We start from the raw sequence: 15,547 nt of genomic DNA, 5'->3' as shown, positions 1-15,547 counted from the left end.
CAGTTACATTGCTCGCTGTGTATTATTGCAGCTTGCATCAATGAATTAAGCCATACACCAGGGGAGAAAACAATTGCTGATCATAAAAACATGATGTATCGCTGTTATGGCTGTGTGGGTTGTCAGGAAGCAGTACTGCCTGTACTGCAGGTATTAGAGCAGGTTCTGCTTTGAGTCCACTTCAGAGCTGAGGTACTGAGACTCTGTAATAATTCTGAAGTGAATGTGAGAGGTTTTCTGAAGAGGTAGCATGATGTCTCTTCTGCCATCAAATATGGGTATTTTTTCCATTTAGTTCATATACCAAATGTTGGATTGGTTGCATAGATCTAGTTCACAACAGAACAGTATTTCCAATGTAACAGGAGGGTGTTTGGGGAATGTGGATGACTTTCAGGTAGCCTGCTGGAGAAGTGCACCATTTATCTGAGGAGATGAGGGCCATCAAGGGGAATGTTCTGACCTATTGCTTACTAAGGATGAGTGTGTACAGCAAAGCATAACACACATCTCTTTGTGGGTAATGGGAAATTTTCTTTACACATCCTGAGAGGGGAAGGCTGGATGGCTAAGAAATATTTCTAATCAGAAGAAACTAGGAAGGGTTCCCCCCAGACAGTTAAAGTCATGCAGGAAGGTGATTTTCTGCAACTGGAACACTGACAATAGCGGTTGGTAAACTACTTCTGAAAACTGACTCCTGCCAGTGACAGGCTTCTTCTCTAGCAAAGCCTTTAGAGAAGCATTTTATGAATGCTGAGTAAAATTGATGGCTGCGAAGTTAATATAAAAGCATTGGTTATGCACAGCAGGGGAGATCTCATCTGAAATGCAAATTGGAGTGCTGAGCTGTTTGCTGGTGTCTGCTGGTGATGAATTCACCACTTTTCAGAAGTGACCTACTTTTAAGGTTGTCTGAGTTGGTTGGTGGCTTTCTGTCCGGCTGCAGGCTGCTACTAATGCAGAAGAAACTTTTCACATGCTTAGTGCTTGATGCATAAGTGTGGGAGTAGACTACTTATGTTTCCTGTGATGGTGAAAAATCACCCTTCTAGGCTTATATTTATGCCAATGTTCTGACTCGATCTTCTTTTGCTCCTAGTTTGACCTCAACAACACGTGCAAGCTCTGAGGCATTGAGGGGAATATATGCAGCACCTGAAACCGAAGTGAGTTCTTGCTTCCTCCCACATGATTTCTGTGCAGGCTTCCTTGTGTGCTTTCCTTGCTGTTGTTTTCATGGCCAGCTGATCTGTAATTACGTAAAAACAAAAGGTTGTTAGCACACATGCTACTTGCCTCTGGGTCTGGAATTGACAGAATATTTTTCCACACTGGCCTTTCTGCAGCTCTTGCTGGTTCCTTGGCAGTGCCTTTATGCAAGAGCAGCAAATTATTTCAGTACAGTTTACACAGCATTGTATAAACTTCCTGTAAATCTTCTGCTCCTCATAAGCTCATGTCCTCTCATTCAAAGAAAAAATCTGCTGGACACTAAGAAGCTGTCTAGGTAAAGAAGTTCTTGAACACATTAGGTCCTGATTGCTTTTGGTTTTGCAACAACATAACAAGCACTTATGATCCCAAGATCATCTTATTTTTATTTTTGCACATAAGTATTTAATTTCTTTTTAGTTATAATTATATCTCAAATTTTATTTTTTCATCCATGTTTTCCTTCATCAACACAATTCTTCATTCTACCTGCTTGTTTATTTGGCCTAGTTATCCGAGCAAGACCCAGAAATACTGGGGAAGAAAGTGTGGTGTTTTTTTTTTTTGCTATGTAACAGTTACTCCATACTTAGGCTTAGTAGTGTCACACATTGAGTGTGTGTTTGTGTGTGGAGGATGGATCTGCATTGCTAGCTCACTTTTTGCTGCTGTTACTTGCACCTGCAGTTTGATTAAGGACTGAAAAATTGAGGTTAAAAGTTTAAGCGTTTGTGAGAATCCAAAAATGCAGAAACATATAATGAGGAACTTGCTGTTTGTGGCAGCTGGACAGGAGGAAGGAAAACGCATTTAGCTTTAGGAGCATATCAGGGGCTGCAGGAGCTTCTCCTTGCTTCTGGAAAAAGCACACAAGCTGTGGCTTTGTAGCATCACCCTGTGGCTTCATGGCTGATATGTGCCCTGCTGCAGGGGGAGCACAAGCTGGGTGAACTGCTGGATGTGGCCTGTTTGCTGGGATGGTTCAGCTCTTCTCCTGCGGCACTTGCCAATGGGGTTATTGCTGCACCATTTGGTTTTAAAGAGCAGTACAAGAGCCACTGAATGTAAATGTAAAGAAATGACTGGCAAAGAGCAACTAATTGCATTCTGATTGTTTTCTCTGTAATAAAGGGCCTTTGTCTTCCCAAACATGAATATAAACATAACTTAGCAATTGCTTGTGGTATACAGAAAGTCTTTCAGTGTCCATGCAGAAGACAGTTAAACGTGATGAAGGGCTAGTTGTATGTGTGCCAGCATTGCTATTAGCATCAGCATGTGTGCAAGGACTTAATTTCTGACAAATGCAACTAATTAAAAGGTTTGAGGGAACCCAGAACTTGCTTCAGAATCTTAATACAGCCAAAGGGAAACTCAGGCTAACAGTGTTAGGTGAGGCTTAGCATAACAGTGGAAAGAGCCCTTTAATCCATTAAGATACGGAATAAGAGCTTTCCTTAAACTCTCAAGACAGTCTCTTTAAAAAAAAAAAAAAAGTGAGCTTTTTGGCTTTTCATAAACTTATGAACCCAGTGAATGCATATAATCAATCACAGGTGCACAGGGAAAAACTAGTTTGTTTCTGTTAGAAACTGTAAAGACTTAGTACGTGATTTTTGGAGTTCATTGTCTTTATCAGATCACCAAAAAAAATAAATCCTGGAGTAGAATTTTATCAGAACAAATGATGTTGATGACACAGTACAGAACGTACTGACTCGTACAGTGGTCTGGTGCAGAAATGCACCTAGTTATGTATTTATTATACTGTCTGCACCGTTATTCCATTAACATTACCACTCAACACAAGGAGCATCTGACCCTTCAGCAATTTCGGCTTTCCCTTTTCAATCAGTTAAAAACCGATAATCTTAATTTAAGTGAAACAGTAAAAACCGCTCTCTGCTTGTACTCATTCTGGCTCCATTTCAGCAAAACCTTGCAAAGATAAGTACATTTCAGACTTACGTGTTTATTACTCTGATTCCCAACCCATGCAGTAGGGTTTTGCAAGTTCCTTGTGTCTTTGTTTCAGTGGAGTATTTATTTAAAGAGCACTTAGATGCAAGTCTGAAGAGGTTCGTCCCCTGTGAATTACTAATTTGCAACCACTTTATTATAGCTTTTCCATGATTTTATCATAAATTGTTTGAACTGTAACACTACCAGTACTTGACCTTGAATTATATAAAATGAATAGAGTAATTCTTAAAGAATGGTTAATTTGCTCCAACTCTTACTGAGTAGGTTTTTCCAAAGCTTAGAAACTGCTGTTACGAACAATTTGGCAAATCCTAATTTGAGGTTTGTGCTGGTTGGAAATACAAACCAGACTTTGCTAAATTAATGCCTGTAACTTAGCCATAACAAGGCCTTCTTCACCAGCTGTTCTGCTTCTTTGCTCTTGCACAGACTCTTACCCTTCCTGTTGTTTATTCCACAGGTAGCTCGTTGCTGCTTTTGCTGTGTGCCTGATGGCGATGGTAATTACATTTGCACTATACGGTTTATCTAGCTAGTGGCTTCCAGACCAAACCAAAGAGAATTAAGGACACAGCCACAGACAAAGCTTCTTGTGTCATCTTGTTCTTTAGTGTGTCAAACTGAAGCAGCTGAAGTACTCAAGGTTAGACTAGGGAAGAAAGTAAGAGACATAATACTGTTCTAAAACAACAGGCAAGTTAATAATTCCTTAAAGGGTGTCTTGTTAATGCAACATACAAAGAGTAATCTCTGTTCTTTGTATGCTTGTGGGTGTGACCAACTATGGGATTTTTGGCTCAGCAGTGCTACAGGGACTCCAGTTCAGGAGGGAGTGTCCTGTTTGCAGATCTGGTACAGTCAGGCATATCAACCTGGACTTGCCAGGAGAATATCCTACAGGTAGAGCAATATGAATAGCTCAAATGCTCAAAAGCAGCCAGTAGACCAGGAACATGATGCAGTGCAGCTTTTCAGTGGCATTACTGTTTGTTTTACTAAAGGGTTAGGTTCAAGCCCCGAGGGCAAGAAAATGTTTGAGTATTGCTCTGTATTACGCTTTGCTGAATCACACTGTAGACGTTTTGCTCTGTTCTTCATGATGCCAGCTGCTGTTTTCAGTTCTCATTAAATTTGCAAAAGTTTTCTTGTTTCCTGTCTCTTATAGCTGATGCTGAAGAGCACACTGAAAAAAGGGGAGGCCAGACCGTGATTTATGATGAGAAGAAAGGCACAGTGTACAGCTATGCTTACTTCCACTTTGTTTTCTTCCTGGCTTCACTCTACGTAATGATGACAGTAACCCACTGGTTCCAGTAAGTGCACTTCTTTTAAAGCTGAGAAATTAATGTCTATTGCATTGAGAGGAGATATCTGAATGGGAATGCCTGCCATTAGTGTGTCTCCTCTCGTAAGTAAGAAGCTGGGAGAGAGGATGCAAGTCTCTCCTGGGGTATTTTTGCGTAAGGCCTTGCTCTACAAAGAGTAGCTCTCCTCTACTTCATGGCTGGGATAACCTAGTTGAAGTCTGTGACCCACCTGGAAAAAACGGGATGCTACAATTTGAGATATGAATGGTGAATTTATTGCATGTTTTTTTCCCTTAACAGCTATGAAAGTGCTCAAATTGAAAAATTCTTCACTGGAACCTGGTCCATCTTCTGGATTAAGATGGTCTCCTGTTGGGTTTGTGTCTTTCTATATTTATGGACTCTTATTGCTCCACTGTGTTGCCCAACCAGACAGTTCTCAGTATGAACACTCAGAAGATCCTTCTGCATATTTACTTTTTTTTCCTGTTACAAATAAAGTACAGCAGTCACTTTGTAATGAGGAGAAACCTATTGCCCAGTTACCATAATATACCAGGTATTAACTTTTTAGTCAGACTAAAATGACTGAAGACATTTTTTAACCTCTTTTAATTGTCAGGAACAAGTGTTGCCCAAGGGGATAAATCTGTTCCAAAACTTTGTAACACTCGTTTATAGTATAGGAAATGTGGTTGTTGCATAAACTGGAATAGGCAAAATACTTTTCAAATAACTGACAATCTTTCTTTTACTTCATTGGCAAGAACAGAAAAAAATACGGTGCAGATGTATCTTCTTCCTGTGAATGTTGAATATCTTCTAGCAAAATGCATTCCTTTTTATACTCTTTTATTCACCGTGTCTTTAGCAATGATAATTTGGATTGCTGTTTTGTACAGCCTATAATTCTTGTATGTAGCAACCAGATAATTTTTTCCAGAAAGATACCTAAATACTTCTGTTGAAATAGAGAATATGCAAGAATTTGACTGCCAAAGCATCTTCTAAAAATTTTTAAAATGTTAAATATATTTTAAGTTATTGTATACCTAGACTGAGAAAGGAATGTACCATTGATAATAGAGTATTTATCCTATTTTAACTTAAACAGGCACCTAAATATTTTAAGTAATTCAGAATTGGTCTAGTTGTTAACAAAAGGAGAGTTTTACACACAGATTCTTAAACGATACTTTGCCAGATTAAAATTAGTAAGTGTAAAGTTCGTGTACTGTATGGGGATTTAATATGGTACATTCTTTATTCAGAATGTTTGCTGTTGAGAAAATGCTATTTACCGGAGCGCTGCCAGTTTCTGTTAGCTGAGCACTCCACTTTTAAAGTCACTTTTCTACCCTGCTGTCTCAGCCTGTTCCTAGAAATCTCCCAGGGTCTTCAGTTCTGTTTCTATTGCTAGTTTGATAATATTTAAAATGCAGTGGTAGTCAGAAAAAGGACTATAGTATATCGTCTTCCTTTTCTGCCTGTGCGTTGGTTGGAAGGTGTTCTTCCTAACTGCTATAATTTTATACCCTCTGTTGATGTTCATTTTGCTGTTGGAATAGGAGATAGACAGCTGATTAATTCATGGAGACTGAACTTCTTTTGGAGAACTCCTATTCCAGACAGCAGGGTAAGCAGTCAGGAAAGCAAAACCAGAAAACACAAGTGTGACAGTAGCTGCCTTAGTGCAATTGACTGACTTGACAATATTAAGCCCTATTATATCGCTTTTGTTTGCTTCAAGCAGCTGATTTGGTGGTAGAACAACAGCTCAGCTGCTCTAATTGCTGAATAAGTTCAAACCCACTTCAGTTATCTACATTCCAGTGGGAAAAATTTATGACTTGCATTAGTCCCAGAGTCTTTCTCTTCTCTCTCGCTCTGTGTATATATATACATAAAATGTGAAATGTGCAGGATATAAACAAAATCAACCAATTTAGCAGGGTTTTTTTGTTGGTTCTTTTTTTTTTTTTAATATGGTTGAGCCTTAAATCCTCATTCAATGCTTTCTACAAAACAAAAGCACAACATAGAGGTCAATGAGATGGCCACAGTATTTGCATGCCTTATTTGTTCTGTTGCAATAACTGATAGCTAAGGCACACATGGTGAGTAATCTTAAAATGCAACAAATCTCAGCTCTGCTCCTGTTTTCTTTGACACTTTTAGCTGATGTCTTGCTGTGGTATCCTAGGGCTTCTGTCCTGCTTGGAACTTGCTAGGAATGTGATCCTCCCAACTCCAAGCACTCTTACCTTGAGCAAAATCCACAGGTCTGCAGTTCTGCATACTTATATTACCTACCCCAGTGATCAGGACCCTCAAAATACCTCTAGTGTGAAGTCTGAGGAAAGGAGTCTGCTCAGAGGTGAACCCCTTGCTCTTCTCCTTATTTTCACCTAGGGGGAAAAAAATCAGTTGAAGCTTATCTTTGATGTTGAGTTAGAAGTGCAACCAATAGCTCTGGAGATGGTGGCAGGTTTTTGTCATTTTTTTTTGTCATAAGCATTTTGCTTATGCTCTGAGATCCTGGTCTCACCAAGAGCTCTGCTAGCATGGGGTCCATCAGTATCCCCTCGTGCATTTGGAGTCTAGCCATGTAGATCCTGCTGCAGCAGGAAGGCCTTTGTTAATGCATTCGCTAATAGGAAGCGTTTATCTGCCCCATCTCCAAGATAAGAGCTTATGGGCTGTGCAGTGATGAGGAACAGTTGTCTCACCTAACTGGCAGCAGTTATCTGACAAACAGTCTTGATGCAGAGCTACAACTGTGAGCTGCAACTGAGACAGCCCAGCTCCTTGCCTCTGGTGGTGAATGTGAATGCTGATCCCTAACGTATAGAGGCTCCTAGGGGTGGCCTTCTCGTGTCAGGTATGCTGTGGTGTGAGAAACCAAGCGTATTTTATTAAAATTAACACTGTTTTTTGTAACAGAACAATCTGGGAAAGGAGCTCCACAGAAGAAGGCATGTACGACATCTTATTTGTTTACAAAAATGTTTATTTTTGGTAGGTAGCATCTTCCTACACAAAGACTCAACGTACCTCCTTGTGCTCATTTTTTGTAGTTTGTATTTAGGGAAATAGGTTTTGCACAGAGGAAACAGGGTTGTAAGAGGAAAATCCACAGTGAGGCCTGAGTCTGTTCTTCTTGCACAGCACTTGTCTTGCTGAGTTGTTCCTTCATCCTTCCCTTCCACCAGCTACTGACCTTAGATCTCTGCAGGTATGCACAGGGTTGGAATTTGGCAGTGCCTGACTATGCTGCCTCCTATGCTTCTGAGCAAACACTGTGGGAAATGACCTAGACAATAATTATAAAGACCTGTCTGTCCATGCTGAGACCCCAGGTACAGCTGTGGGTCTCCAGGCCTTTCTTAGGAACTGATAATCGCTGGCACCTTGGTGCACAAAGCCTCTAGCTCCTCAGTGAGGCACGGGCTCCTGATGGCCTCGCAAATCCTACAGCCTTAGCATTTGTTGTGAAATCTGTACTGTGAACTTCCCACATGCAACTACTTTACACAAATCATGGGCTAGTATCTAAGATTCCAATGCCCAAAACATACATTGTGAACAGTTGACACAAACGGGCTTTTTATAATCTTTTTAACAAGTGCCTTCGGACCTACTGCCATGAGAGCTAGTAATTCAGGTGGCACTGGAACTGGAAAACCTGGGCTGAGCCTGTGACTCGGTGCTGCTGCCTTGTACACGACACCGGCGCGTACAAGGTGCAGTGATGACCTGTGGTGCATGTGGAAGACCAAACAATTGTGCGTGGCAAACCACTGGAGTGGGACTGATTTCAGATGTTACAGTGCAGTGGAAGACGAACCGGGAAAACTCATAGACAGCCTGATGATTTTGTAAGTAAATGAGTAGCTGTTACTGACACTTACACTGTAAGCTGTCGGACTTTCTCCCCCCGTACTGAAAGGGCAGGTTGCTCTGCTCGAGGCAGTGCGGTGTCTCCTGCACCGACACATGCCCTGCGCCGTGGCTGTACTTTGAGTTTGTTCCCAGAAATAAGACAGCAGTGCAGCACTTCTGGCTCCTGCTATTTTTGAACTGTGTGAAGTGAGGAAACTGCTGTTCTAAAGACAGGAAGACCAGAGAACGCATCCTGTGCTACGTTTCCTCTAGTTGAGCTCGAATGTAAACTAATGCCATTGTTTAGGGGACTTTTGGAGGAATGGTCCATGTTGGCAGAAGTTAGTTCTGCTGGGAAAATGGAGTAACATATTGGCGTTTTCCTACTTTTTCAAATTTGCCAGCAGAAGGAAGGCTATGTGGAACCTCGTTGCTGCACTGCTGCCTGAGGCTGGGACAGTTTTACTTGTGAGGGCAACCTGGAGCTGAAATTGCGACTGGTTCTTGTTGGGGATAAAATCGGTGGGATGGACTCGGAGAGCGAGTCCCTGAATCCAGACAGCCGGACTAACAAGTGAGGCCACAAAGCCTTACGAAAAACATGCAGAAAGCAGATGGACGCGTCTGTCTGCTGCTTGCCACCCCGCTCCTCGCAGCGTGCGGCTGGATGCTCTGTGAGGAGCGGCACTGTGATCGCAGATCAGAGCTCTGCGTTTCTGATGCTTCTCGCTCTGTCCCTCAGGCGTTTCCTTTGGGGATCGAAAAGCTCATACTTACCCCAGCTGAGCTGGTGAATCCTGGCTAGGTTTGGGCCGCTTTTGTCTGAAACGGGTAATGGAGTGTTGCTGATGTAGGCGTAGTCCAGAGAGAGGGCTCACCCCTCGCGGAACCGTGAACGCTGCGTGTCTATTTATTTATTTATTTTGTGTTTTAGCACCTTTTCTCGAGCCTTGGGGCGCTTTGGCATTGTGAGCTATGCACGTGTAACTGCTTCACCAGCCGCTGGCGCAGCATTTTCTGGGCTGGGGCATTGCTAGGAACGGAGCAACCATTGCACTGCGGGGGGCGGGAGGGGAGCTGGCTTCTCACGATGCTCAGGCTTTGACCAATGCGCCAGGAATTTGGGGAACTCGAGATAACGCTGCCGTAACCTGGGCTGACAGTCCACAGCGTCACTGGGATCTCTGAACAAATTGGTAACAAAATAATTCACTGACTGGTTTTAAAACATGCTATGAAGAATTTATGCTATAAACCATTACGCTTTTCTCCTAAATGAGTTGGTGAAGCAAAATACTCCATATGCGGCTAAATAAGCGAGATTATCTGCAGTTTAAAAAAAAAAAAGTCTTTCCTTCAGGGCTTTGATGCAGTCTCTTCCTTGCAAGCTGTGTCCCCCCCCATTTTATTTACCTTTCTCTCCCTGAGTCTGTTCTTTGAAGGTGCTGTAAGCCTGCTTAACTCCTGCTCTGCTGCCTGCTGCTGGGATGTGGTCGGTGCTAGAAACAAGCTGACTTCTTTGCCAGCTTTTGTCAATTCTTGCCTTTTTGTAAGAGGACAACCTGCAGCGTTGAAGCAAAGTCGAGGATCATAGTTTCATACACGGATCAGCTTTCCTCTGTGAAAAATGCATCTTTGTTTTCCTGAGGCGGCCTGCAGTTTCTGGTGGGAGGAAAACACGTAACCAGGGCAGCGGAGCTTCACTTTGTGCTTTCAGCTTTGTAAACAGCAGTCTGAACCCAGGGTTTCGTCTGACTACAAGGGAATGCCAGGGTCGAGTGCTTAGGAAGCGTGGGCTTTTTGTGCTCTTAACAGGACACGGAGCTTGGGAACTGGTGTGTCTGCGTTTTCAGCGTCCCAACGGCGAAGTGCGCGAGTGTCCCTGGGGGGAAGCAGGTACACGGCACAGTGCCTGGAGCAGCGGCCTGGGGCTCTGGGTCAGGAGGCCATCACGTTGCCATCTCCTTTCTAAGGCCAGGAGAAACTCTGTAGGTTTCAAAAATCCACTTGTGTTGTTTTGTTTTTTCTTTCCCCAACCCTGGTTTGGAATCATTCCACATCTGTTCAACAATACTATTTAAAAAAAAAAAAAAACACATCAGATTTATTTCAAATATGAACCAGACTGGCTCCCCCCTGTTTGCCAGTCTCGGGTAGCTCGCACCACTGCAGCACCCAGCCGTTTGCACAGACGTCTGCAGAGCTGCAGTTGTCAGCCCTGACACGGCTCCAGCAGCCTGCAGCTGCCAGGACCCGTGTTAGTCAGAGTTGTGGGGTGCAGCACTGGGGCTGCGTCTTTGCCAAAGAAGTCTCAGTCCGAAGCCAAGGAAAATTTGGGAAAGCTATAGGAAAATAATGTGCCGTTACTCATACCTTAGCTTTATTTTTCCTCTTGCTGATACACGTCCAGGTGCTTAGATGTCATTGGACATCCACGCAGACTTAAAGTGAGGAAAACCAATGTTCAGAGAAAATTTTTCAACTTGTCGTATACAAGCTGAGAAGGTATTTACAAGGAACATATGGTTCATTGTGTGTTTTTATTTACCAGAAATGAGTGGTGTTTAGTCTCATGTATACCATGTGTGAAAACTGGATGCAAACTAGGGAAAATGTAAACACTTTCTTAATGGTGAAGGGTTTTTAATTAGTCCTTTTCAAGGTTCTTAATATCTCAAGGGAACTCTTTGGTGTGTATGTGTGGTTTTGTTTTATTAATCTATAGCTCAGTGAAGCGGAGGTTTGCTAGTTTATTTAACATTTTTTGTGAGTGTTGTGACCCGTATAACTGTAACGCTTTGACTTTTAAGGATTGGTAGACTTCAGAATTCTCAGAACTAAATTGTAAAACAGCGTTTGCCTTTTTAAAGCATGTTAATGGTTTTTATGGACACTTCCTTTTGTATACTGAGTGAATGTATTGTTATAGGTTTAATGTTTAATGGACCAATAAATAAAGTTTTTCTTACATTTGAAACGAAGTGCTGTGATATGTAAAATTTGAGAGGAGTTCACCTCTGGTGAGAGGCGAGGCCGGCCAGAGCGCTGCGCTTGCAGCTGCTGGTCTGACGGCGCAGGCGGTGGGGGTGAGGAGGATCCAGTAGTCCAGTAGTCCAGAACAACGTGGTGGTGGTGGTTCAGGAGCCGGGCTCTGCAGTTACTGAATTTGCGGGCCACTCGGCAGTCGCTGTGCCAACACAGCAGGCTTGTGAGCTCTGGCATCCCCTGGCAGGGTCCCTGAAAGGAAAACGTCTGTCTGTCGGGGCTGCGGCTGGCTCTTGTGGGCAGCAGTTGAGTGGGGCAACATGTTCTGGGTCCCATAGCCAGTGGGGGAGAGCTTGGCTGCGGCGTGGGCTCAGAGAGCAAGCGCCGAGGTGGCAACCTGGTGCAGAAGGGTCAGGGTGCTCCCTAGCACCGTGGCTGCTGCAGCCGGGGGAGCACCTGCTCTGTGCCCACCGTGTAGCTGTGTGCAGCCTCACCTGCTTCTGCCCGTGACGCCCCCAGACCACTCAGGCAGGACACCAGCCTGGGGAAGGTGCTACAGCCAGGAGAACACAAATGCATGACAGGGAGGACACAACTTTTTGTTATGGTCTGTGCTCTTGTTCCTGAGGGCGCGTGACTGCAGTCACAGCCTGGGGGCAGCTAGAAGAGGGTGGGTCACAAGCCTGTGACAGCATCCTAAACCTTAAGGGTGTTCTCATTGTAGCGAGAACAGGAACCTCCTCTTTTTGAGACTGATCATTTAACCTCAGTATTTCCCACTCTATTTTTGCACTGGGCAACAGCCATGGCTGGTCATTTTCTCAGGGCTACCTGTGATTTTTAAAACCCTCACCATGTTCCTCCCCTGCCTCTTTTTATTTATTTATTTCTCCCTAGGCTGAAGTACTCTTTACTCCTGTCCTTTTGAAAAGCAATTTTTTCCATAGCCTGCAGTATCATTCTCTTTAGCTGCCCCTGGAGCTTGTCCTCTCTTCCTTCCCTAGCTCCATTTTGAAAAAGCATGTGGCAGAAGCACACGCAGTCAACCTCACTGCCCTTTGAATGGTATAGTGCATTGGGACTACTTGTTTTTTTTGGGGTGGCTTTTTGTTTTCCAGTCCTTTCTTGATGATTGCCAGTGCCTGATTCAGTGTTTGTTTCTTTGTGGTTTTTGTTTGTTAAAGTTAATGATTTAGTGTCATAAGATTGCAGTACCTGTTGAGAAAGCTTGGCTCAGGGCCAGGGCAGGGAATGGGCAGCAGACCCATGCCTGGCTTCGTGTGTGTGAGTTAGAATCCTCCACTGTGGAGGAGTCTGCGTTTACCTTCACCCCCCCCCCCCCCCCCCCCCCCCCCCAAGTTGCATTGCATGGACCATGCAAGAGCTGACTACAACTCCCTGGGGCCAGCGTTCTGTTTTTACAGAATGTGATGGTGTCCTCCTAAGTTACGGGGGGGGGGGGGGGGGGGGGGGGGGGGGGGGGTGTCGGTCTAACAAAGGTCTTTCAGGAAGCCTCACAGAATCATTAAAGTTGGAAAAGACCTCCAAGATCATTTGGTCCAACCATCCCCCTACCACCGTCACCCACTAAACCATGTCCCTAAGCACCACATCCAACCTTTCCTTGAACACCCCCAGGGACGGTGACTCCACCACCTCCCTGGGCAACCCATTCCACTGCCTGACTGCTCTTTCTGAGGAGAAATGTCTCCTAATTCCCAACCTGAACCTCCCCTGGCACCATTGAGGCCATTCCCTCTAGTCCTGTCACTAGTTACCTGTGAGAAGAGGCCGACCCCAGCTCCCCACAGCTTCCTTTCAGGTAGCTGTAGAGAGCAATGAGGTCTCCCCTGAGCCTCCTCTTCTCCAGACTAAACAACCCCAGTGCCTCAGCCGCTCCCCATAGGACTTGTGTTCCAGGCCCTTCTCCAGCTTCGTAGCCCTTCTCTGGACATGCTCCAGGGCCTCGATGTCCTTCTTGTACTGAGGGGCCCAAAGCTGAACACAGGACTTGAGGGGCAGCCTCACCAGAGCTGAGTACAAGTCCCCTAAAGGTAACTAAGTCTGAAAGAAGTTAAACTCCTCTAAAGGACATCTTCCAACCGGTGTGTAAGCTGACTTGGAAAAGATACTGAGAAGCAGCACCGCCCCTCTCTTCTAACATCCACTTCAGGCTGAATGCAAACTCTTGTCTCTGACATGGACCAGACAGCCAAAATCACTTTTTCTTCACCATCCTGTTTAATACTGAACCCCAAATGGCAGTAGATTCAAACTATTCCTGGGAATGTTTTAAGTATCGTTAAACATCACACACCACTCCTTAGACATTAGGGAAAATTTGAACACAACTGAAACCCCAGAATATTTTGTCTCATTTTTATTTTCACTTTTATACAAAAAAAAGTCTGACATTGTCACATCAATGAGAACAAGCTGCGGTGTGCACTCTTACAACAATCATATAAGGATTTAAAATATACTGTTTTACTGTTTGCAATAGCAATGTTAGTTTGCCTTTACTTCTTAAATATCCCCAACTCCAAATTGCTGAGCCTGAAATTCTTGAAAGTCCTCTGGAATAGTGTCTGAAAAGAGGAAAACATGGAAAACTTTATTATCTTCCAACAAAATCAAGGAACACTTACACAAATTGGTTATCCAACTACGTTTTTACGTAACACGCCTTCTCTGTTGTTTACACATTCAGAATGGACTGGGACTCTTCAGTTTTAGCACATGCCACTGAAAAGCATGGACAGACTAAAAAGGCAGCGTGCATGCTACTATGGCAGCCCACACTGGAGCACCATCAATCTTCATGTTGTACTTATTCCCACCCAAAAACTTTGTGGCTTCCACTCTTACATTTCTACTAACAAAAACTGACTGGAAAGGTGAAAAAGCTAACTTTAAAGGAGGCTCTAGCAAGGTGGGGATCGGGCTCTTCTCCCAAGCACCAAGCGATAAGACAAGAGGAAATGGCCTCAAGTTGCACCAGGGGAGGTTTAGGTTGGATATTAGGAGACATTTCTTCACTGAAAGAGTTGTGCAGCATTGGAACAGGCTGCCCAGGGAGGTGGTGGAGTCACCAACCCTGGAGGTCTCCAGAAAATGTGTGGATGTGGGGCTTAGGGACATGCCTTAATGGTGGACTTGGCAGTGCTAGGTTAAATGTTGGACTAGGTGTTCTTAGAGGTCTTTTCTAAACTAAATGATTCTATGACAGAAAAAAAAAAAAGAAAAGGCATCTTGCTGTGCACCCCAGATACACTCATGGCACCAGCTTCTCTATTTCTCATGTATCCTACTTCAGCTTCCCTGTGATGGCGTTCCATGCCACAGGAGCAGACAGAAACATTAACCTGAGGACCAGTAGCAAATGTTGGAAAAACTTCAAAATTGGTGAAAGAAGCTGGAGCTGGGTGAGTCGCTGTTGTAAGAGTGACGGCAGTTCTGACTGATGCTGAGTTTGCAGTGTCCCTTTGCCAGATGACAGACCATTTCACCTGGAGAGCCACAGAACCAATGGGAAAGCTAACGACCCAAGTACGGAGTCACAGCAGTGAAGCTGAGCCACCTGATCTGGCTATTTCCACCCTGACACAGAGCAGGACTCTAAACTTAAAAAAAAAAAAGGAAATAACTAAATAAACACAAAATTTAGGAAAAAAGTGGCAAATCCTCTGCTTTTTTTCAGCTGTTGGTTTCATAACTTCCTTTTTGAGGCTCAATTCTTTTCAATCTTTTTCTGCAACTATAAGAACTTATCCAAAAAGTCCAGGGACGATTGGGAACTCCAGAGGCTTCCCTGAGTGGTTTCATTGAATCACTGTGGCGTCTGCAGCAAAGCCACTGCCTGCTCACTGCCAGGAAAAGTATCTGCAACTTTAGTGGCAGCTTTGAAATGTGCTTTCTGGGAAACCACATACTGTTTGAGACTCTTATCAAGTAACCTTTAGTTGTAAGCACCATAATCTGCCTAGAAGTTCCTGTTTCGCTGTCCCCCTATTTCCACAAGCACCAGCTTAGGAGCACGAAGTGCTCGAGAACCAAGGTCCATCCCCACCACAACCTGCAGATCCAGGGCCTGCCCGTGCAGCAGCTGTGTCCAATGCAGGTCCAGGCTTCTGGGATCCACAGAGAGCAAAGAAACTACACCAGGGTGGGGGGTC

The 15,547-nt window shown here is 44.0% G+C and overlaps 2 protein-coding genes across 3 annotated transcripts in view; one reads left to right on the top strand and one right to left on the bottom strand.

Moving 5' to 3' along the window:
• Positions 1-11,364, top strand: part of SERINC5 (serine incorporator 5) — a 40,825-nt gene extending 29,461 nt beyond the window's left edge. For both annotated transcript variants that reach the window (XM_083816020.1, XM_083816019.1), the window contains 4 exons: positions 1,103-1,169; positions 3,659-3,698; positions 4,364-4,511; positions 4,806-11,364. In XM_083816020.1, coding sequence (XP_083672146.1) covers positions 1,103-1,169; positions 3,659-3,698; positions 4,364-4,511; positions 4,806-4,953 — 403 coding nt within the window. In that variant the 3' untranslated portion in view covers positions 4,954-11,364. The remainder of the gene's footprint in view (positions 1-1,102; positions 1,170-3,658; positions 3,699-4,363; positions 4,512-4,805) is intronic.
• Positions 11,365-13,737: 2,373 nt separating this feature from the next.
• The window catches only part of THBS4 (thrombospondin 4), a 38,938-nt gene continuing 37,128 nt past the window's right edge, over positions 13,738-15,547 (bottom strand). The window contains exon 22 of the mRNA XM_083818817.1: positions 13,738-13,960. Within this exon, the coding sequence (XP_083674943.1) occupies positions 13,899-13,960 (62 nt within the window). The 3' untranslated portion in view covers positions 13,738-13,898. The remainder of the gene's footprint in view (positions 13,961-15,547) is intronic.

Source organism: Anser anser (assembly GCF_964211835.1).
Source record: "Anser anser genome assembly, chromosome: Z".
Classification (NCBI taxonomy): Eukaryota; Metazoa; Chordata; class Aves; order Anseriformes; family Anatidae; genus Anser; species Anser anser.
The sequence above is the reverse complement of the archived record's forward strand: the minus strand, read 5'-3'. Positions and strand labels throughout refer to the sequence as shown.